The sequence below is a fragment of the Equus przewalskii genome, chromosome 1 (genome assembly GCF_037783145.1).
Source record: "Equus przewalskii isolate Varuska chromosome 1, EquPr2, whole genome shotgun sequence".
Classification (NCBI taxonomy): Eukaryota; Metazoa; Chordata; class Mammalia; order Perissodactyla; family Equidae; genus Equus; species Equus przewalskii.
The window spans coordinates 32,963,297-32,987,488 of NC_091831.1; the positions used below are offsets into that span (position 1 = coordinate 32,963,297).

General features: G+C 39.4%; 1 protein-coding gene across 4 annotated transcripts in view; it reads left to right on the forward strand.

Annotated features, from left to right (window-relative positions):
• The window catches only part of BLNK (B cell linker), a 98,222-nt gene extending 78,801 nt beyond the window's left edge, over positions 1–19,421 (forward strand). For 2 of the 4 annotated variants that reach the window (XM_070560539.1, XM_008521838.2), the window contains 9 exons: positions 2,043–2,115; positions 4,077–4,104; positions 4,922–4,964; positions 7,257–7,341; positions 7,768–7,799; positions 11,049–11,125; positions 11,946–12,029; positions 13,818–13,973; positions 18,670–19,421. In XM_070560539.1, the coding sequence (XP_070416640.1) occupies positions 2,043–2,115; positions 4,077–4,104; positions 4,922–4,964; positions 7,257–7,341; positions 7,768–7,799; positions 11,049–11,125; positions 11,946–12,029; positions 13,818–13,973; positions 18,670–18,789 (698 nt within the window). In that variant the 3' untranslated portion in view covers positions 18,790–19,421. Of the gene's footprint in view, positions 1–2,042; positions 2,116–4,076; positions 4,105–4,921; positions 4,965–7,256; positions 7,342–7,767; positions 7,800–11,048; positions 11,126–11,945; positions 12,030–13,817; positions 13,974–15,254 lie in introns of all 4 variants that reach the window. The other 2 variants (XM_070560530.1, XM_070560536.1) reach the window with 2 other exon arrangements.
• Positions 19,422–24,192: the final 4,771 nt, after the last annotated feature.

Sequence of the window (24,192 nt, forward strand, 5' to 3'; positions counted from 1 at the left end):
TAACTAGAACCCTGTCTTCCTGATGCGAGACCATAGATTTTCCACAGTGCTAATACTCTACCACCACAGAGGAGAGCAGGCGTGCCCCTCCCTCTCTGATGGCAGAAGTTATTTATGGGGAGAGATGGGGAAAGGAAGATGTGGGCAGACTGAAGATATGAAGGGAAGGGAAGCTTAGCAGAAAAGCCAGGCAGTAGATATGACAATGATAACATACCCAGGCCAAATGAGCTCTAGGCATTTGAGAAGAGGGAAAACCCCTGGGGGGAAGTTCTGAATTAGACCTTCTTTCTACTTCCTTATTTTTCAGACAAGGGTTTTTCTTCCCCCTTCCTCGAAATCTATGAGTAGCCAAGGGTATTTTAACAGCGTCAATCTCAAGTGTTGAGAATTTGACAAAGGATATCAGTTTGACACACTAGCTAACGAAACACAGTTGGACTCATACTACGTCTTCACATGACATTTCAGTTTGTTGTCACATGAAATGTTAATGTTAAAAGTTCCAAACGTAGCCTCTTTCTCAAAATGTTTTTAAAAGTCACATCTAGGCCAGGTAACATGTAAGTAGGAGCTACCTGGGAGGGGGCATTCCTCCACGGGGGGCAGGGGAAGGCTGCTGCCTGGAGTCCTGCCACCCACGCTTGGCCACTGCTCTCATTCATGACTGCCTATGGAAATTAGCCCTACGTGATAATTGTGTGTAGAGAAAGAGTAGATGGGCTCTGAGTGAAAGCCTGAAGGCCTCTCTCTAGTAAAGTGCATAAGAATGAACTTTATCATCTCTATTTTTAATACTTTTGAGGGCTTTTTGTCATTTTTGTGTTTGGAATAGGTGGTTCTGTCAGATGAGGTGGCATGGGGTCACATGTCTTCTCCTGTTAGAAATTCCCGGAGGGCAGAGGCCCATGTCTACTTCTTGACCTCTTCCACACCCTAACATAGTGCCTTCGTGTGCTTTTCACATACTAGGTTCTCAACAATTCTTGGTAATTGATTATTACTTAATTGTTTACTTGTGTATGCTCTGTCTTGCAAACTAAAACAATACATACTGAGGGCAGGTCCCCTCTATATTTGTAGAGTATCTCCTAAAAGTCCCTTAGGAATTATGGACTTATAAATGTAGTAGGTTCTTAATAAAATTTTTATTCAGTTCTGTTTATTTCAATAGAGAACCGTTGTCTCACTGAGCAGTACTGTCCAGGCAGGCGAGCCTCGGCCTGAGAGGAGGCAGCTAGGAGACGCTGAGGGGAGCTGGCTTAGCTTCTGGCCTCTTCACCTCTGGGTCTGCTCTCTATCCCAGCAGCGATGCTCTGCCTCTCTCTGCCTCTCTCCATCTTCCTTTCTCATAATGATTTTCTGGCTTGTATCTTCTGGCAGGGGGAGAGTAAACTAGGTGCAGTGGACAAGGCCCTCTGGGTCCCTTCTGTGACTTCAGAAGATGAGATTTGGGCAGTAGCTTGCCACTTGTCACAATTTGTTTATTTCTGCAATGGGTAAAGGCCCTGAGAACTCAGAGATGAATGAATGGGTATCCTCCGAATGTGAAGTTTGGTGTATGTACTGTATTCATGTGTGGTTATGAATGAGCAATGTCTATGTGTGGGTATCAGGAGTGGCGGGTCTGTGCCTCTCTGTCTCTAGGCCCTGTGGTGTGCACATTTGTGCAGTGTATACAGATGCAGGTGTGAGCTCTTGGCTCCCTCCCATAGGAACCCCTGTGGGACTCTCACTGAGCCCACACAGTCAGGGGCTCTGGACTTGTCCCATGGGGGGATAAAAGAAGGTCATGTAGAAATGTTAAGATGGCGTCCCTAATTCACATTCTAGTTCTGAGCTTATAAACTGACATTTTAAAAATGTTTTATCCCCTTTGCCTACAGGTTTTCCCCAGTAGCTTCACTGTATATGCTTAACTGATACTGAAAGTAACAAAAAGTGTGCATGTATTTCTGAGCCTGCCGGAAAGGCCAGCCTCACTGCGACCATCAGCCCCAGGTTCAGGACTTGGAGACTGACCTGTGTATTTGTTTGTGCAGGTCGAAACAGTGGGGTCTGGGACTCTAAGTCATCTTCTCTGCCCACTGCGCCATCCCCACTGCCCAGGGCCGGGTGAGTACCTGCTGCAGGGAAGCAGCTGTGAGATTTGAGTGGATGGTCTCACCACTGCTGTGAGCGGAGCCTGCCTGGAATCCACACAGGAGTTTTATCCGAGAATCAGGGGGGAAGAGGGAAAACAGCTTTTCTGGGAGTGCACACCTGCCCAAGCTCAGACAAAGGCACACCCCACATTACCATAGGCGTGTTCCTGAAGAGTGTGGAAACGAACCCCTACTGCCTGTTCCTCTCCTCCACGCCCATGGCATGCTTCAAGTTGGACCAGGGGTGTCTCTGTTGAAATCGAAAACTGGTACTCTCTCCTCCCATAATTTTTTAGTCAAATCTTAGGTTCATTGACTTACAATGTTCCGTAAGACAGAAGCTCCAGCACCTGAGTAATTTTGAGGCCCACTAGCAGGTTTCATCTTTACTTTCTCCTCCTCAGCTTCTCTTTGAAGTAGTTAATGATCTGTAAACAAACATGTACACCATGCGGCATACACTGTGGTGTTCAATCAAACAACACTGCCTGGGTTCCTTTCAAAAGGGAGATGAGTCATTCTTTCCTATTGAACTTAAAATGGCTTTGTAAACTGTCAGGTGAGCATTGTAATGTGTTAATATTACAAACAGTGACCCCACAATTTTATATTGGCTCAACAGGTTATTTTAAAAGCATATTTAAATATGTCCAAAGCTGGCCTGCATGGTTATAATCTTAATTCTGCCTCTGTGTAAAGCAAAGAAATTTGTGATTTCAGGGGTTTATTAACCAAAACTCTGTACACGTCTCTCTTGGCTCAGCTTTATCACTTTGGGCAAGTTACCTAGCCTCTCTGAGCCTCCATTTCCCAATCTCTAAAATGTGAGAATAACACTCATTTTAAAAGGTCACTTTGAGGTTTAAATAAGATATAAAGAGCCTAATCCAGGGGCTGGCCCCGTGGCCGAGTGGTTAAGTTCGCGCACTCCGCTGCAGGCGGCCCAGTGTTTTGGTAGTTCGAATCCTGGGCGCAGACAGGGCACTGGTCATCAGACCACGCTGAGGCAGCGTCCCACATGCCACAACTAGAAGGATCCACAACGAAGAATATACAACTACGTACTGGGGGTCTTTGGGGAGAAAAAGGAAAAAATAAAATCTTTGGAAAAAAAAAAAAAGGAGCCTAATCCAGTGCCTGGCACCTTAGAGGCACTCGGGAATTGTTAGTATTCCTCACCCATACTTTCAGCTCTCAGCCAAAAACAAAGTGAGAGAGAGAGAGACAGCATTGAAAATAAATGCAGAAGAGAAGCATAAAACCTTAGCAATATTAGATTCCAATCTCTACTGGAACTAACACAAACCAGAATGTCAGGCAAGGCAAGCAACTTCAGGACCACAGATCACAGTGGTTTTCAAACTTGTGCCGGTCTTGAATTTCTCACTTCGGAATGAAATCCTAGGCAGATGTCCAGTAGAGAAGAGTCACGGGAAGAAGTGAGGCAGTTGGCATGAGGAGATGCTGGCTGCAAACTCACCTGCATGGCCACCCGCGTATCTCCCCCCTCCCTCCCCAGACAGCAGTGCTGTTGGGGGAGGGGAGAGCTCTGCATGCACACTTTGAAAACACTGATTCTGGCCCTCATTTACAGATGAGGAAACTAAAGCTCAGACTGGCCTCACGGCCCAGAGGAAAAGGCCTGAGGTCATCGAGTAATTAGTAGCAGAACTAGAACAAGAGCTCAGTTATCCCAACTCCCTGGCAACTGGCGCTCCTGTTTATCCCCAGTTAACCCCTATGCCATCTGTCAGTGGACCCTATCTGAGACTAGGAGGATCATGACTAAATCCTGCTTCCATCTCTCTCCGCCCTTCATGGATTGTCTTCCTACACACTTGTATCACTTTCATTATTCTAGTTTAAATTTGAGAGTAAAATGATAAGTAGTCAGCTCCACTTTATCAAAGTTGATCTCTTTTTATTTCTCAGGAAAAAGCCAGCTACATCACTGAAGACAGTAAGTTAATTTTGCATTTAACCCACAATGTTTATTCTTATCTACTTATTTAAAGTTGACAATGCTTCCAGCTAAGGTGAACATAATCTTAGCAACTAAAGTTGCTGCCCGGGGAGTCCAAGAGAAATTTGGAATCCTCAGTTAGCCAAGGAAGATGCTGCATGGGAAGAGTTCATCCTCCCTTGACCCTGGCGGCTTCACTGAGTGTCAGTGGCAGATCAGAGGCAGCGGCCAGGCTCCCTGCCTCCCATGACGTCTGTTTTCCCCATGGGAGCGCCTGTGTCTGCTTCCCACTCTGTGGCCAGGGAGCTAATGGCTGACAATAGCATATCAGGCACACATAGGCCTGACTAAACTCAGATTCTGGCCAGAATTTTGGGAACCTCGGCCAGCCCACTATTCAAGAAAGCCCACCTTGACCCGGTACCTACTCTGTAGCCTGCCATTTACAATCACTTAGCAAACACCAAGAAGGAGGGGCCCAAGACTGAATCAGATGCCAGATTCCCACTGTGCAAGCACTGGTACCTGGCAGCTGCTGGGAGCCATGGTATTCACTGGCACTGTTGACAGCAGGGAGGTCCCCACACCAAGATGACACTGCACCTTCCATGACACACTTCCAGTCCATTGTCACTTCATGCAAAGTTGGGCTGGGGGTTGTGTGTTTTTAATTGTTGTTCTTCTGATTGAAGGAATAGCTATGTGTCAAAGAAATGCTCTCCCCAAATATTTATTTTAATAATATTGCTTTGGCTTTTATTTCCACATTTTTCATATTCCACAGTATTAAATATTCTTGCTTTTTTTTTAATAGACTCCAGTTGCCTCTCAACAGAATGCCTCGAGTGTTTGTGAAGGTAAGTCTATGTTATTTTGAAGGATGAGCATGTCTTCTAAAAGTTATTTTAATTAAGAATTTGTATGTAATTGCATTTCTAAATTTCTTTCGTTATTTATAAGGCTTTTGTAAATTGAAACTCAATTTTCTAAACAAAACGGCCTGCGCTTTGCAGTGAGTAGTGAGCCACAGAGCTGGTCGGAACCTGAGCTTGCTGGGCAACATCTTCGGGGTAGGCTACAGTCTACACGCCCCAAACCTGCCTGTTTGTAGACAGATATGACTTGCCAGACAGTGCCATGACCTTACATAGGTGAGAAGACTTATTTAGGGCCATTCACGTATCTTAGAACTAACAGTTTAGTGAAGGTAACGAAATTTTTAAAAATCTATTTATTTGAACAAGTTCTTTTGCTACGTTTTCAAAATAATGTTTTCTGAGTTCAAATGTCTGTCTTCTCAGTACATCTTCAAATGCCTTCCTTCTTTTGTTTTATCATAACCTAAAATCCTTACATATACTTTTTGTTAGAACTTTCCCATTTAAAAAAATACTTGTATTTGAAAAAATACCAGGGAAAAAAACAGAAAGAAGGAAGAATCATCCATAATCTTAGCACTCAAAACACTATATAGAAGTTAAAGTCCTGCACCCACTTAATTCCACACGAAAGTACCCAGTGTTACAAGCTTAGTGTTCTTCTCACCGTTTCCTGAGTTAATATGGGCACATCTACATAAAGTGTTCTGCTTTCTCTGATGATGGATGGTCCTTACCTTTTCTGAATGTGCACTATGACTCACCTGTCTGCTTTAAGTGCTCCACTGGGTTTTTCACATCTGTTTCCCGCATCTTTTTCCCCTGGGCTATTTCTGAACCATCACTGCCTTCTGCTGTCGTGCTTTCTTCTGCCTTTCCTTTGATGCTTTTGCCCTGCTATCCTTCCATTCCCTACAGTCTTCCGTGCCTGTTGAGCAGGGAGCTGGGAGTAATAGTGGAGCCTTTGGGTGAGCTTCTGCAGGAAGTAAGTACAAGCCTGTGCAAATATCCTGCCTTCGGAGGCCTCTGAAATCCAGCAGAGAAGGGGCTCATGGCATGCCCCGTGCAGCTTGGGTGTCCTCATTCCCAAAGGGCTCCCAGTGCAGGAGCTTGGCATGCCATCTCTTTTGTGACTTAGTTCAAGAGCAGAGACAATGGCCATCCAAACCCAAAGCCATGAGTGGCCTCTTCTGGCCTAGGAAGGAAGCCTCCAGCATGGCAGGGGCAACGCAGGTGTGGTCAAAGCTCATCAGGCTGTGGGTACCTAGCGTGTTCCTTGTCTTTCCTTCTGAAATTATCAAGTCGTAAAGTCGTGAACAAAACACCTCACATGGCGGCTCAAAGTAAATTGCCACAAACGTGAAATACGATCTTCAGAGGTTCAAGCCTTCTGAATTTCGCTACACCACAAGAAACCCTGAAGTCTATCTTATTATCTGTTTGAATCTTTGAGTTCTTACTGCTGTTATTCCTTTTGGGTTCCTGTAACGGGAGATCAATAGTTCTCCACCTTTCTTCCCTGAGGGCGGACATACTCATAGACATACCCAGATCTTAACACACCCTAGACCAAATTTGAGAGAGAATAAAGCATTAAAATAATTTATAATCACATTTATCAATGGTTCAGCAGTAAAGTTCACTACGGGCTTCAACATAAATTTCTTACATTTCAGGTTATACCCATTTCCCTGTGTACCAGTTACAACTCCACCCCTTCCTCTCCCACTCAGGAAAACACAGTGAAATGCAAGTGAGATCAACATTATTCTAAGGATACCCTTGAATTTGCTCAATTAATTTTTCAAAAAGAGTAGATCATTTGCAAACTCTGATATTTTACCTCTTATCCGTAAGAAATGATTTATACCACATCTTATGACTAATGAAGATACATCGGGGTGTTGTAAGACCTGTGTGGAGCCACATAGAAAGCAGGGGTGGCTAAAATGTGTTCATTTTCTGACTCCCACCTGTACTCACACACTTAAAGGTCCAGACCCCAAGGGTTCAGTCCCCATGTACATTGCCAAGGGGTGACTGCAGAGGTGGCAGGGTGTGCCTGTAACGCTGCTGGGCAGGAGTCCTGGTCCTAATAGCACAAACACATCCCCAGACTGACAGGTGCACAAATGGATTACATCCTGGTGAAAGACAAGTTTGTGGGAAGACATCTGACCAAATCTGGTTCGTCTCAGTTGATGTTGCTGGGTTTGGGCATGGGGACAGACGTTTCACTCTAATCCTAATATGAGAATTTTCTTAATGCAGAAAAACCTATACCTGCTGAACGCCACCGAGGGTCTAGTCACAGACAAGAAAATATGCCATCACCTGTGTTTCCTCCTGCCCAGAAGTAAGAATCCTTTCCTTTAAAAATAAATTTCCTCGATGCCTGCATTGTTACACTGCACAGTGACACAGGCTGCTAGTGCTTGGTAAAGATCTGATATTTCATTGCTTTGCAATTAAATTTAAAAAGGTATTAAGTAGGTAACAACTTTAAAAGAACTGTTTAGAATCACAGAAACCTAATACTCAGGTTAATTATCAGACTTAACTAAAATCTAACACTTTAGTCAAGTCTACTCCTTTCAAAAACCCAAGGGAACAATTTACTTATCTTGAAGGTTTTGGTGCCCCTCCTATCTTTAGATATGTTTTGTTGACCATTTGTGTTGACTCCTTTGTAATGTTCCTTTAGAGCATCTTCAGTGCAAACAAAAAGTCAAGCTTAATTTTGTGCTTTGCCTTTTAATTAATCTGAAATTCTTCCTTTCAGACAAATTCATCAAAAACCCATACCTCTGCCAAGTAAGTACAATGAAGTCCTGAAGAGCAGTATCAGGTAGTGGTTAAGGTCAGATCTTCGTGTCTGAGCCATCCAGGATCTAACACAACACTGCCACTTCCAGCTGGAGAATCTCAGTATCCTCTCTGGCTTGTTTCCTCATCTGTAAAATGGGGCCAAGAATATTTATTCCATAGAGTTGTTTTGAAAAGTTAATAGATTTGAGATAACTTTTACTTTTTTCTTTTTTACTATTGATTGAATATTTTACTGGTCATCTTTTACTTATTTATTTATTTATTTTTACAAAAACAACAGAACTGTTTTCACAATAAGAAGAGTAAGTAAAACAACATATGGGCAGTACCTAGTATAGTGCTTGGTACACAGAAGGTCTTCAATAGATGAAAGCTATTTAAATTAAATCTAAAATACATTTTAATGATCATAAAATACATCTACAAAAGGTACCCTGAAAAGAAGATTTGGCAAATATCTGGATAATTTTCCCAGGGCAGACAATACATCACCCTGAAAATATATGAAGTCAGGCTTGCAGAACATAACTGCCCAAACCTTGGTTTGCTTTCTACTAAAATTTCAAATTCCAAATTTTAATTTAAAATTCTAAACTCAAAATGAAAATGCTTTGGCTATAGAAATTTTATTTTTCCTTATGGAAACCTCTATTATACCTTTTATTGTTTTTCAACCCAAGTCATTCTTTCAGTTGACAAATATTTATTGACCATCTGCCATGTGCCAGGCGCTGTTCTAGACAGGGGATACAGCAGTGAATAAAACAGAGTCCCTGCCCTATGAAGCTTCTATTCTGCTGGAGGAGACAGGAGAAATAAACAATAGATAAGTCATATAACGTCAGGTAAATGCTTAAGGGCTATAAAGAATAACAAAGCAAGTTGGCGGAGATGGGGTCACAGAGAATCCTGGAGGCAGTGAGGTCTGCCATCTTAGATGAGGTGGTCAGGGAAACCTCATCTGTAAAATGGGGTCAAATAGCTCCTCCCATAAAGGGCCAATGTGAGGACAAAATGCGCTAAGATGTGGCTCAATAAAACAGAATAGGACTGGCACATATTCAGGGATCAGACAATGTCAGCCTTGAATTCCCCCAGCTGCACAAACGGCAGAAACCGCCAACCACCTTGTACCGTGTGCTGTGGGAGAGCCTGACCACCCGCCCTCCTTTGCTGCTCCCACTGGGCGTACCATCCCTTCCCTCATACCCAACCTTGCTGGGGCTGCCAGGCCCTCACTGGTCCCTCCTGTTACAACGGTGGCTTTCTCCTTTGAACACCCAGGCTCTGTCATCTGAAGTACTTAGTTCATCTAAGCCTGTCTCTCCTGCAGACTTCCCCTCCTAATAAAGGACAACTGGTTGCTCTGGTTAAAAACCTTAGAGTCACCCATGACTCTTCACTTGCTTTCTTCACATGCCTTCCAGCTAAATATATTCCTTCAAAATATATCTGGAATTCAGCATTCTCACTGCTTCCACTGATGCCGTCTGTTCCAAGCCACCATCATCTCCTTCCTGGAGTTGCAAGAAGAGCAAACTGCCCTCCTCTCTCTGCCCTTGCCCCTTCTATCTGTTTCCAGCCTTGCAGCCAAGAGTGACCTTGTTCAAAGACAGGCAGATCACATTACTACTCTGTTCAAAACTCTCTCCAAAAGCTTCCTGTATCATGCTTGTTAAAGCTCAAGTCATGCTAAGGGGTCCACCAGGTCACAAATCAGGTGCCTTCATGACCTCCTGTCTGGCTTTATCCCTTATTCCTCCTCCTTTTCTCACTGCACTCTGGGCAGGGTGGCCTCCTCTCCATTCCTCAGGTATGCCAGGCTCTTGCATTTACTGTTCCCTGTACCTGGAACATTCTTTCATGAGATAGCCACATGCCTCCTCCCTCTCCACCTGCCGATCTTACCCAAGTGTCCCCTCAGTGAGGCCTGTACTACTTGTCCAAGGCCATCCCCAACCCACTTTCCTGCTTATTTTTCTCCATAGCACTCATGACTCTGCAGCAGTGTATATGCATTGACTTATGTCTTCATTGCCTCTCTCACTCCATTGAAATTTGAGCTCCAAGAGGGCAGGGAATTTTGCTGTTTTGTTGACTGCTGTATATTCCCAATGATCACAATGCTCAGCAAGGCGCACAATGATGAATGAATGAATGAATGAATACTAATGAATGTTAAGTAGTTTCTCTATTTCATGTGTCTTCATAATTAGACTGTAAACTCCTTGAGGGAGTTTATGCCTTAAGGTAGCAATTCTCAAATATTTTGGTCTCAGGAGCATTTTAACACTCCTAAAATTATTGCAGACCAAAAGCACTTTGGTTTACATGTTTCTTTTTATTGATATTTAATGTATTAATCAAAACAGACATTTAAAACATATTTATTAATCTACTTTTAAAATATTAAACTCATTGCATGTTAATATAAATAGTATATTTTTATGAAAAATAGCTATATCCCAAACAAAAACAATTTAATAGGGAGAGTGGTATTGTTTTACATTTTTTAAGTCCCTTTAATGCCTGGAGTAGCAGCGACAGCTGGATTCTCATATCTGCTTCTACATTCAATCTGTTGCAATATGTTTTTCTGGTTGAAGTACATGAAGAAAATTGGGCTTCACAAAGATATGCGTTTGGAAAAGACCTTGCAAACATCCTGAAAGGATCTTGGGTATTCCTGGGGTCCTCACCCCACACTTTCAGGAACATTGCTGCTCCTCCTCCTCCTCCTCCTCCTCCTCCTCCTCCTCCCCCTCCCCCTCCCCCTCCCCCTCCTCCCCTCCCCCTCCCTTCTCCTCCCTTCTCCTCCCTTCTTCTTCCTGCTTCCTGATGCTTCATTGGCCCTGAGCTAACATCTGTTACCAATCTTCCTTTTTACACTTGAGGAAGATTGTTACTGAACTAACATCTGTGGCAGTCTTCCTCCATTTTGTATGTGGGACACTGCCACAGCATGGCCTGATGAGCGGTTCATAGGTCCTCGCCAGGATTTGAACCTGCGAACCCTGGGCCACTGAAACAGCGTGTGCAAACTTAACCACTATGCCACAGGGCCAGCTCTGAGAACCATTGCTCTTAAGGATCTTTTGGTGTCTGTGTGATTTTTTATGTGTATGATTTTTCAGTGTGTGTGTCCCCTGGAGCACCTAGCACAATGTTGAGGTATAGGCATAGTAACTGCTCAAGATTTAATGAAGATCCATGGATTTTTCAAATCCCTTTCAGGATTTCCAGAAGGGGGAAGTCCAACCGTGGACGGCCCATTACCTGGCTTTTCATCTAATTCTAATTTGTCAGAACAGGTATGAAATGAACTCTTATTGTTACCAGTAAACTGCAGAAAAGGGCATGTCATCTTGTAAGAGAGAGTTTGGAGTGAAGCTTGAGAACAGACTATATTTTAAGTCAGCTTGTGAGTTGTCATTTGCTGATGGGTACAGAGTACATTTTTATTTTCAATGATTAAGACCTTTCTCCATTTATTCCAATTTGTATTCCAGATGCCCTAAATAACAATTCGTGTTTTTTCTAGCAAAGAAGTGTGCTGTTTTTATTGTTCTTTCTCTCACATGGATTCTATTTAAACTATGTAATTTTCTCAGAATAGATCTGTGGAAGCACATGATATCAAAACACCTAGAACAACACAGTTTAAAAACAGGAAAAGGGCTCTGTGTGCCCTTGGGCAAGTCTCTCTAAGCTTTCTCAAGGATGAGAGCATGTATCCTTCTTGCCTTCAAAGTGGTTACAAGAATCAAATAAGATAATATTTGTAAAAACACCTTGATAACTATAAAGTGCTCCACAAGGCAGCAACAATAAGATCATGATGGAAAGAGACATTATAGCTTATTTAGGAGAAAGGAATAAATGGTACAGAAATCCAGCAGGATTTAGATCTTATGTTCAAGTACTAACATTAGCAGCTAAGGCCAAGTGGGAAAAAAAGTCAACTACATAATCCTGTGATTGATCAAAGGAAGCATAAAACTCATTTTCAAGCTACTGGTCCAAATGTAATTAGGCCTGTCTTGGTAATGCAAAATGGGACTTTGTTTTTAATGCACAGGAGGTATGGTGTGATTGAAGGCCCATCTCATGCTTAACAATGCTGTTTCATAGGAAGCTGACGTTCACTGTAAGCCATGGTATGCTGGTGCCTGTGATCGAAAGTCTGCTGAAGAGGCACTATACAGATCAAACAAGGTTTGACCATTTTAAAATCTCATATTCTGCCCTTAGACTATACTAGGCACAGTTGTCATCCTGATAATGTGCAATTAAATAGTTGCAACAATTATGAATGCAGGGATCTTTTATCTTTACTTAGTCAAGAGGAGTTGCCATCCCCTCCTCTCTTTCAAGCATCTCCCTCTTTGTTCCTCCATCTCATTTCCACCTGTCCTTTCATCTCTGTGGGATCCAGAGGCTCCACTGCTCTCCAGACAGTGGGAGAGAAGAAGGCTCCGGGGGGAGATCTCCAGAAGGCTTGGTGCCTCATGAGATCCATCCAAGAGTGAGAAGTAACAGGCTATTTTGGATCAATGCATGAGATAGAAGATTGAGGTCAAGATGGCAAAAAGTATCTGGAAACACATTTTTTGGAGAGTCCAATTTATATACTGTGTTTAGACACTCTTGTTTTAGTCCTAGTTCTGCAATTAAACATATTAAATGTTCTCCATCAGGCCCTTTGCTGGCTTCCCCGGTTCTCTCTTTTTGTCTGAGGAAGCTCACCTTGTAGTAGATTCTCAGGAAGGACTGTGTTTTCACCGTTTCCTGTGCTCTTGCACATTCAAAACTATTTTTCATAGCCTGATACCTGGAGGAAATCTTGGCTGGATATAAAATCTTTGGTTTGAGTTTTTAAAAGTGTTGCTCTGCTGGATTGCCTTGTTCTCTCTGCTGCTTTTGAGAGTCTAATGCTAATGCTATTTTCTTGCCCTTATAAATAATTTGATATTTTAATCTCAAGGCTCTATAGGCTTTTTGTTTTTAAAGCCTTATTGTTTTGCCAGAATATATCTCTGAGTTGATTTCCAGGTCAATTTTTTCAGATAGATGGAAGCCCTTTCAACATGTACATTTAAGTTTTCTCTTATTTCCAATACATTTTCTTAAATTAGTCTTAAAGAGTCTCCATCATTTTGGATGTTCCATCATTTTGTTTTTCTTCTTCAAGGCCTCAAATTACATGCGTTTTGGACCTTTTTGGTCTTTCTTTCATTCCACCCACTCTGACCCTATTGTACTTCTTGCTTTAATCTTTTTCTTTTTCTGTCTTGGTTGTTCCATGCCTTCCTCTGGTCATTTATTAGTCTTCATTTGAGGCTGTTTTCCCTTGGGCATCTTGTGATTTCTTCTTCATTTCTGAGATAGGTTTGTCTTTCTCTTCAATTTCTCTCCTGAGTTGGATTGAAACTCTGGTTGCATTTCTTCTTCCTGCTTTTGTCCATTTTTTTGTTCCTAATTTTTGAACTTATGCTTCTAGAATATTTTATAAAATATATAATTAAATTTAAAATGTGTTATGGGTTTTTTTCTGCTCCTATTCGAGTTTTTGGGGAGAAAATTTTTATGAGCTGAAATGTTTTGATTCTCAATTTCTGCTTCCTTCTTATAATACTTTTGAATGGCATTTGTTTTGATCTTTTTTTATTCATAGGCAACTTGTGGACAGAGTTCCTGGTTTAAGAGTGCTCTCTAGGTTTGATCTTAATGTGTCCTTTCACACGTTTCTAAATCCCATAAACATAATGTCTTATTTACTGCATCAAAATCTAGCATTGACCTCACCCAGGATTTTCTATAAGTATATATTTTACTGAAGTATTTTCTTGGAAAATAATAAAACAAACTCTAATTAATAAAAAAAATCATATAAATAAATAATTACCTTTTGAATATAATATAGATATTTTTCATAAACTGATTTCTAACCTGTGGAAATATAAGTACTAGTAACCATAATTATGCTTTCCTTTTAATAAACAGGATGGATCATTTCTTATTCGGAAAAGCTCTGGCCATGATTCCAAACAGCCATATACACTAGTTGTATTCTTTAATAAGCGAGTATATAATATCCCTGTGCGATTTATTGAAGCAACAAAACAGTATGCTTTGGGCAGGAAGAAAAATGGTGAAGAGGTCAGTAATTTGTCTTTTAATCCAATTCTATAACTCTATATTGAGCACAATGGCATCATATTGTATTAGGTGCTAGAGATGAGAAGAAAGGATGCAAGAATATTTGGTACAAGGCTTGCATACATGTCGTAAATAGAGGACAAGATAAAATAATATGTTCAGGCCATATATTCTATGAGAGAACAGAAAGGATTTAAGACTCACATGATGTGAAGGCTACATCTTAGTCCTTTTATCCTGTTACTTAGGGGGATCAGTCTGATTCAGTGTTTCAGTCCAGGGGGACATAGAAATCAAGGTTGAAACGTCAAGTAGAATTAATATTGTAAGAATCAAGGTCAGTGTTCAGAGCTCCTAAGTTAAGAACTAGGATCTCAGCTCAAGTACAAAGGTAGATTACCAGGTAAGGATCAGAGGAGATGCAGAAACTTGAGTTGAAAAATTAGACTATAGCCCTTGGACCAAAATGAGCTTTTGGGTCTGCAGCAAGAAAAAAGCATTACAGTAGGTCTTGAATATTAGCCAAACATGAATATAAACTCCTTTTTAATCTGTACCAAACTCAGTGCTTACCATATCTCCATTTAGCCAGCTTGTTCACATAAGTGAGCCCTGAAACATGGGCTGGAGTAATCCATGAATGGTCAGAAAGGGAGTGATATTTATTCTGTTCTTAAGTGATGCATTGAATTTGAATAGGTAGAATGAAGGTTGGAGGAGATGAGACGGAGAAAAGTGAAAAGAACACTCTAAGCAGAGAAAATAGCATTTAAAAAGTTCAAGTTAAGAAATACTTATTTTCAATACTCCTTCAGAAAGAACTACATCCATTCCAGACCCAGCACTAGGTAGAAAGTGTTTGAATTGTTAAAAAGTGTCATAATTGCTGAAGTGTCTGTCTTCTCCACTAGATGAGGCCAGGTCCTAGACTATGTCTTGTTCATCTCTGTATTTCCAGAACCATAGCACAATAGCTGCTTTCAGTGGATGCTTGATAAGCACTTATTAAATGAATGAACTGATTTGTTGATTGAAGCATTTGTAAAACAAACTGATAAGATCATGTGTCAATGAGTGTGCTCTTTATTTTGCTTTTTTAAAAAAATTGTGGTAAAAAACACATACCATAAAATTTACCATATTAACTATTTTAAGTGTACAGTTTAGTAGTGTTAAGTATATTTACAATGTTGTGAAACAGATCTCCAGAAGTTTTTCATCTTGCATATCTGAAACTCTATACTCGTTGAACAATAACTCCTCTTTGTCCATTCCCCCCAGCTGGCAACCACCATTCTGCTTTCTATGAATTTGACAACTATAGATGCTTCATATAAGCGGGATCATACAAAGTTTGTGTTTTTTGATTGGCTTATTTCATGTCGCACAATATATCCTCAAGGTTCATCCACATTGTAGCATGTGGCAGGATTTCTTTCCTTTTTGAGGCTGTGTAGTATTCCAGTGTATTATATACCACAATCTGTTTATCCATTCATCTATTGGTGGACGTTTGGGTTGCTTCTACCTCTTGGCTATTGTAAATAGTGCTGCTATTAACATGAGTGTACAATATCTCTTTGAGATCCTGCTTTCAATTCTTCTGGATATATATCTAGAAGTGGGATTGCTGGATCATATGGTAGTTCTAGTTTTAATTTTTTGAGGAACCACCATATTGTTTCCCATAGTGATTGCATCATTTTACAACCCTACCAACAGTGCACAAGTGTTCCAACTTTTCCACATCCCTGCCAACACTTGTTATTTTCTGGGTTTTTTAAATAGTACCTATCCTAATGGGTGAGAGGTGATATCTCATTGTGGTTTTGATTTGCACTTCTCTGAGGATTAGTGATGTTGAGCATCTTTTCATACGCTTGTTGGCCATTTGTATGTTATCTTTGGAGAAATGTCTATTCAAGTCCTTTGCCCATTTTAAAATCAAGTTATTTGATCTTTTGTTGTGAGCTGTAGGAATCCTTTATATATTCTGGATATTAACCCCTTATCAGATATATGATTTGCAAACATTTTCCCCTATTCCATAGGTTGCCTTTTCACTCCATTGATTGTGACCTTAGATGAACAAAAGTTTTTAAGTTTGATGTAGTCCTATTTATTTTTGTTTTTGTTGCCTGTGCTTTTGGTGTCATATTCAAGAAATTATTGCCAAATATAATCTCATGAAGCTTTTCCCCTATGTTTTCTTCTAGGAGTTTTATAGTTTGGGGTTTTGTTTTGCTTTTAATAAAGTTTCAGATAGTTAGAAAATGCAAAACTCTTAAATATGAAAACCTGAAACACTGATCAAGACCAAACTTGGGTTTTAAAATATAGATTGATTATCATTTAACATCAGTTAAACTTTAACAGAACTGTCTGCTTTTCCCTCCTCACAAAAACCTTCATTCTCACTGAAACCTTTATCTGACAAATCATTTTAAAATAATGCTCTTCAGTAGTAATCAGTAGTAGGAAATGGTGCTGATCTCAGTAGGACAGAGTGACTTTGGATGGATGGTTTCATTCTAAAGACTCCTCACGGCTCCAGTACTTCTATCAGAGGCTTAAGGGTAGATGAGGGAGCTGTCCCGTTTAGAGGTTCTGAAATTCTCTCATATAAATTTTGAGCTCTCAGACGGCCTCTGGACTTCGTTGTCCTGCTAGGAAACTCTGGTAAACAGGGATTCCTCTTGGCCTAAAGAATCTTCATCCCTACCTCAGAATGAATAGATCAGAACTTCACCCCACTCCCCACATATGCAGCCTATGAATACCAAATTAAGTAGTATATTATTATAATGGCACCAGGAAGTCCTAATAGAGTCTATTAAAACTCTTACTTAAATTATCTATCATAGAAAGATTATTTCTCCCATATACTGAATATTTTAATGGAAAATGAAAATTTTGGTAACATGATGTCAATTATGTGGATATTTTGAAAAGTCTGTTTGTCTGTATTTGTGTTTGCATGTAAGTGGGTAGAAAAAATAAACAATTGATTAACTGTTTAACTCTTTTATGCAATTGTTTTGGCATTATGTAGACATAGTATTGAGTAATTTTATAGCTTTCACATCTGTTTGCTTTATTTTATTGACTATGAGACTTTGAGGTATAAAACAAGTTATTTTTCTGTGCATGTATGAATATCTCAAATATACTGAATTAGTGTAGAGGGGGGAAAAAAAGAGCACTGAGGGGAAACTGCAACTAACTTATGCCCAATTCTTCATCCAAAATAATCACAAATATGCCTCAACTCCACTCCCTACCTCAAACATTTCAATCCTCAAGCACTGCAACAAAGCAAAACTCAATAATATGCAGGGACTAGAAGGACAAAATGAGATGTTTGTTTGCATAAATATAGCAACTCTCGCCTATGTTTGCTGGGTTCAAAGCACACTTTTTCACTTGGAATCCACTTCAAAGAGATTGCGCTATTTCATTTCCTGATTCTTTAGTCCATCAATTTAACTTCCAGCTGCATTCAGTTTAGCAACATGCTATGCCAAACAAACAGAATGAATGTCTTTATATCATAAAAGAACTTCAATGGCAATTGCAAGAGGGCTGAATGATTGAAGAGAAAGAAAGATGTAAAGACTAAAGGTATTTGAAGGTCCCTGTGTCTCACCTCTCCTCCATGACCTAATATTCAGATAGCCAATTATCTAAAAGACGAGTGGTATTTCATTTTAAAAGCTTGACCAGTATTCTGAATACTTTACTTTATTCAATACGTAGAAATTTGGAAGCTACCCAAATAATTAATAAAGACAAAGAGATTTTTATTCCAGATGTTTGTCTTTATATGAAAAATTAAAAGACAAAAAAATCAATTTGTGATAATTGCTAAATTTATGGCACTGTTGCAAAACAATTACCACTTTTTAAAAAATGACTCTGGATGCATTTATTTAATGATTGTGAGCCTGTAACACTTTTGTGTAATCTATGCATTTTATTTCACGGTCTGTGTTAGATTTATTTTATCTTTCATTTTAAACATTGATCATTTTTTCAGAAAAAAATTGTGATAACCTTAAATTAAAACCCATAGACAATAGAAATTAATATGTGGAAAAATAAATATGTATGATAAGAGCCTACCATGAAATTCCATTATTAATTAGGCACCAATTTAGCTCTAAACTTACTGGGAGCCAAAGCAAAAATAGAAATGTGAGGGTTTATAAAGTTTTCCTTATTTATTCAAAAAAGAAAATGAAAACAAACATGAATTAACTGGGAAATAACTCTGTCCTCACATGAAATTCTAAGGTTAATTTTTCCATCAGTCCTTGTATCTAAGACTTGTGCAACATACCAGATAATCTATGTTTTGTAAAGAATGTAGAGAAATTCAATGTATAACAGTTTTATAACTGACACTAAATAAAAAACAAAATATTAAAATATTACATCATAATTCAATGGAGAAATTTCTCTAAGTAGTTACATGAATTGAGCTGTCAGTTGTACTTTTAGTCTTACTGTATATAGGAGAAGCCAAGGTCTACCACCTTGAAGGTTACAGCCTTTGTTAAATTAGACTTTTTTGGCTAGAATGTCAGCTGGAACCTAGTAATTTTGACTAACCTGAGAAAGTGGGAGAAGATGGGAGGAGTGGAGCTCGAGGTTAACATAAATGCCAATGTATAATTCATCTGTTTTCTTGCTCTAGTACTTTGGAAGTGTTGCTGAAATTATCAAGAATCATCAACATAGTCCCCTGGTTCTTATCGACAGTCAAAATAACACAAAAGATTCCACAAGACTGAAATACGCAGTTAAAGTTTCATAAATTAAAAAAAAAAGTCAACATCATTGCTTCAGACATTTCCCCTATTTCTACTTTTGAGAAAAAGTCCCAAAACTTCATATTTTGGATTATGAGCCATCCAGTAATAAAACAGAAGATGGAGGCAGCTATTGAGGTGGTCATCCATTTCTTTATAAGAAGCTCAGACGAACTTGTTCTATTGCCTGACCTGATGAACTGTTAATATCTGGTGAGGTTGACTCATCATGCTACTAATCTCCAAATAAATGTCTTTATTTAAAGTAAACAAGTGTAAAGCATTTTCAGTCATGTAAAAAAATAGGACTCTATTTTCTAAATGAGAAAAGAATACTCTTGGAGAAAAAAAAGCTGCTAGAAATTTAAGCCACCACAATGGTCACTGGTGCACTAATGTAACTAGGATGTCTACTGTCAATGCTTGACAATTATGTCTTGGTTAAAATTTTAATGTCTAGAAAATAAAAGATAGGTAATGTATGATGTTTATAAGTACAGATAAGAGGGATGTAATGGTTCCTTTTTGTGAGTGCTCCCAACCACGGGAGATGTATAGGGATATGAATTTTCCAGAAGTTTTTGTCCATGATTATGTTGTTAGCTTTGCTTATTAAATAAAATTATACCCTCTTTGATCTTCATGTCTATTAAATGGACCCTAAACTTGATATGAGGTTTAAAGTGGGATGAGAGCAAAACTAGACTAAAAGCCTAGGGAAACACCCCACAGAACAAGAGCAGAAAAACAGACATTGATGAACACTAAGGAATAAGAGAGATACCATTGTGAGCAGCCATATCCAAGGGCTTAGATCACCCCAGAAATGTATTATACTTTGTCATATCAAAGCTTTTTATTCTACTATGTATACTTTAGACAACACTGAAATGATAAACAACTAATTAAGATAAATCTAATAATTAAATGAGGAACGTACTTGATCACTGAATAAGATCCCAGTCTCTAAAAGGATTTTGAAAGGCTAGAGGCTAATGATTTCAGAATAACTCACAGACTCACTTGTTAAGATAATTGTAATTTTAAATATCACATACTTTCATGATTACTATTTATGTTATGGGTTGAATTATTTCCCCTCAAAAAAGGTATGTTGAATTCCTAACCCTCTGTACCTCAGAATGTGACCTTCTGGGGTCTTTACAGTTGTAGTCAAGTTAAGATGAGGTTATCAGGGTGAGCCCTAATACAAAATAAAAGGGGATAATTTGGACACAAACATAGACAAGCACAGGGGGAAGACTATGTGACGAGATACCCAGGGAGAACAACATGTGAAGACAGAGGACCGAAGTGAAGCAGCTACAGGCCTGAGTGCTGAAGCTTGTCAGTAAACTACCAGAAGCTCGAGTTCAGATTTCCAGCCTCCAGAAGTGTGAACCAATAAATTCCTGGTTTTTTTAAGTCACCCAATTTGTAGTACTTTGTTATGGTAACCCTTGGAAACTAGTGCAATCCATATACATTTGTGACAATGAAATCAGATATGAATAGGTTTTGGAAATTTTGTATAGAAAGCTTTCTTTCCTTTTAGGAAAACAACAGAATCATTTAGGATGTACTAGAAGAGATAATTCACAATTTAAAGAAAACTGGCTTTATCTTTTGTAAAGCAAAGTATCCATTTGAAGTGTGAAGTATGAGCTTTCTAGTTTATCAGTTTTCCTCAGTGTTATATGGAATTATTTTCTACTTAAGTAAATCCTCACTAATTCCTTCTGCTACATGCCCCTCCCCCCTGCCCCAGCTCATACAAGAGTCCATTAGAGAGTGGCCCTACCTCCTTCTCTAAAAACCCTCCTCTGCAGGTGGTATAGGCTTCTCTATGAGCCTAGAAAAGCTTTCAAGAGATCTCAAAGGCCCTGTCTGTGATTATTTATGCTTGACAAACAATTGGCTTGGCGTAGGGAGATTTTCAGGCAAGCTAGGTGGTGAAATAGGAGTCACTAGTCAAGGAGAAGTACGTTGTGCAGCTGCAGAAGGAAACAAACCACTCCAGTTCCTGTTTTCTGTTTCAACGGTGTTGCAAACTAGATTGCAGCTGCAGTAGGAGGAAGGCTGTTCAAGTTTGTTCAAATGGACAATGGAGATGGGAAGACTAGGCCTGTGGCCATCAGAAGCCTGAATTGTGCTATAACATGTTAGCCAGGGCAATGGTTCAGAGACCCTGCACTTGAGGAGCTAAACCACTCTTACTGCCGCTGTGACAGGCTTGCCTAAAAGGGAGTCCCAGAGAACAGAATGCAGAGATGTAAAGACAAGAGGTGAAGCAGCACATGAGACATGATCTTAAAGCAGGACTGAATGCTTGTCCTTCAAAATGGCCTTAAGATGCCATATAACTCAGCCTCTATTTCTAGGCAGGGTTGCATGAAAATCACTAAAAGACCTGCCTCCCAGCATAGTTGCACTGAATGCCCTTGGCACTTAGTGGCTGTGTCTAACCACATGGTGAGGCAGTACTGGCTTCAGAGTCATGTCTGAATCTAGAGCTACCACTTATCAGTGTGTTATCAGGCATGTTTCTTACCTCTCTAAGCCTCGGTTTCTACATTTGTAAAATAATATCTTCCTGGTAATGATACAACAGTTAAGATAAGCTAGTTAAATGTTAAGTGCCTGGCATTTAGTTGTGCCTAATAAACATTAATTCCTAGCCCCTTAACCAAAATCGCCTTTGCGGAGATAAAAGGTAGTCTGTGGACAATTCTTCAAACCAATCCACCTATAAGTATTTTTGAGGATTCAATAATTTTAATTGTGTCTCAAGAAAACCCCAAATTTCTCTACATCCATGAGCTATTAATCTTTTAGTTATCACAAAATCCTTTGAGAAACTCATGAGAGCTATGAGCCTTTGCCCCAAAGGAAAAATGCATTTATGCATACACACAAAATCTCATCAAATTTCATGAGATTCATGGGCTCCTAGGGCCTATGGATGGACCATAGGTCCAAAGATCCAAGGGTAAGGACCTTTGCCCTACATCTTAAATTTTGAGGCATCAAGATGGATACTATTCTACTAAAGACCTGAGTGACCCTAAAAGTAACTCCCATTAGCCGAGAAGCAGGATACCTCTGTGATTTAGTGCGAGGGCTTGAGAGTGAGTTGCTTTAATCTCTGCTTCTAATCCAAGGCCCACCAATAACAGACTGTATGAACTTGGGCAAGTTATTCGTCTTGGTTTCCTCATTTGTAAAGTGGAGATGATAATGGACCCTATTTTATGGGGTTGTTCAATGACTGCATTAAATATTGTAAAAGTTCAAAGTGTTAATTATTTTTCTTTCATTCAGCCAGTCAACACTTATTGAGCCTGCTGGATGTCTGTCAGTGTGTATGTCAGGCAGACGAAATGCACAAATAATCTCAAGTCCTTGAATGTATCCTAATAGCCACTCAAAAATCTTTTAAAATCAGAGTTATTTTATAAAAAATATCAAACAGAACTTTTATCCAGGACGATTATTGTACTTAAAATAATGGCATACAATTAGAATAACCTGGAAGAAAAAATATATATAAGTAGAATGAAAGTCCCTATCTAAAGCACTCACCTGTTATCTCAAGTGCCATTTCTCATCCTTTTCTTCCCAGAGAAATGTAGAACTTTTTAAATCTCACTTCTTATCTTTTCTCATCTATAATTGGGCCATTTCAGCCTAGGTTTTACTCCTGCTGGGCCCTGTCCCTTACGCTATACAATCTTGCACAAAGTACTCAATGAACTTGTTTTTTCATTTACCTTGCAGAGTTTTTATGAGAATAATATATACAAATACCTAGATCATAGTAGGTCTCAACAAATGGCATCACCATAGCTGAAGCTCAAATACCCTACTTGTAAGTCTAGAGGCAAAGGACACTATTTGAATATTATTGCAGTAAATCTGTTGTGGAAAGATGCAGGCCTAACTTGTGGTAGTGACCAGGGCCCTATAAAGGAAATGCCTAAGGATTAACACAGGAAAATTAACTGACTGCATATGGGGGATAGAGGAGAAATATGAGTTCATACTGAGTCCATTGTTTCAAGCTTGGATAACTGGAAGGGCATCTGAACAAGGGAGAAAAGTCTGGAGGGAGAGCTGATCTATGTTACATTCTTGACCATGTAGTTCTAAGATAAGAGTCTCAAGGGCAATTCATTGAGTAGGATATCAGAACAAGTCAGAAGACTTTTATGCACACACAGAGTCACTAATATGAGGTACAGTTATTGTGTTGGTCTGGCAAGAAATTTTAGAAGGTATCCTTCTGGAGGCTGGGGCATTACAAGAACTGTACTAAATGTTAAGATGATACTGATTATTCTACATTTTTGTTTGGTTTTCACTATGACATAAAGAAGTAGTGTTCTGTGAAGATTATTCTGACAGTAAAGGAGTGCAGTTGAAAATGGAGAGGCTGGAGGCAGATAGAGCGGCCATTGGATTAACCTAGACCTAAAGTGCTGAGGCTCCAGACTAGCATGATGGCATCAAGAAGGGAAAGAAAGGAAAATCTATAAAAGGACATTCCAGGACTTGAAGGTCAACATAATGTTTCTGAGATTTATCCATATTATGTGTATCACTAGTTGTTCTTTTTCATTGCTGAGTAGTATTCCATTATATAGATACACATTGATGTGTTTTTCCATTCACTCATTGATAGGAATTTGATTGCTTCTAGTTTGGGGTTGAATGATTGCAGTTGCTATGAACATTTGTGTGGAAGTCTTTGTGTGAACATATGTCTTCATTCCTCTTGGGTAAACACCTAGAAGTAGTAAGCCTGGGTCACATGGAAAGCATATGTTTAACTTTGTAAGAAACTGCCAGAATGTTTCCAAAGTGGACGTACCTTTTTACAGGGACACCAGCAATGTATAAGATTTCAGTTGGTCCACACTCTAATCAGCACTTGATAGGGTCAGTCTCATAATTTTAGACATTCTAGTAGGTATACAGTAGTATCCTGTTGTGGTTTTAATTTGCGTTTTCTTGATGACTAGTGATATTGAACATCTTTTTAAGTGCATATATCTCCTTTTTTGAAGTGTCTGTTCAAATCTTTTGCCCATTTTAAAAACTGAGTTGTCTTCTTTTTACTAAATTGTAAGAATACTTTATATATTCTGGATACAATTCCCTTGACAACTGTGTATATCATGAATATTTTATTTTGCTTTCCTGGAGTAAATCCTATTTGATCATGATTTATCATCCATTTTATATACTGCTGGATTTGATTTGCTATACAGTATTAAGGATTTTTGCATATACATTTATAAAGGACATTGGTTTATAGTGTTCTTTTCATAAAGTGTCTTTGACAGGTTTTAGTGTCAGGGTAATGTTGGACTCATACGACGACATGGAAAATATTCCCTTCTCTGTTT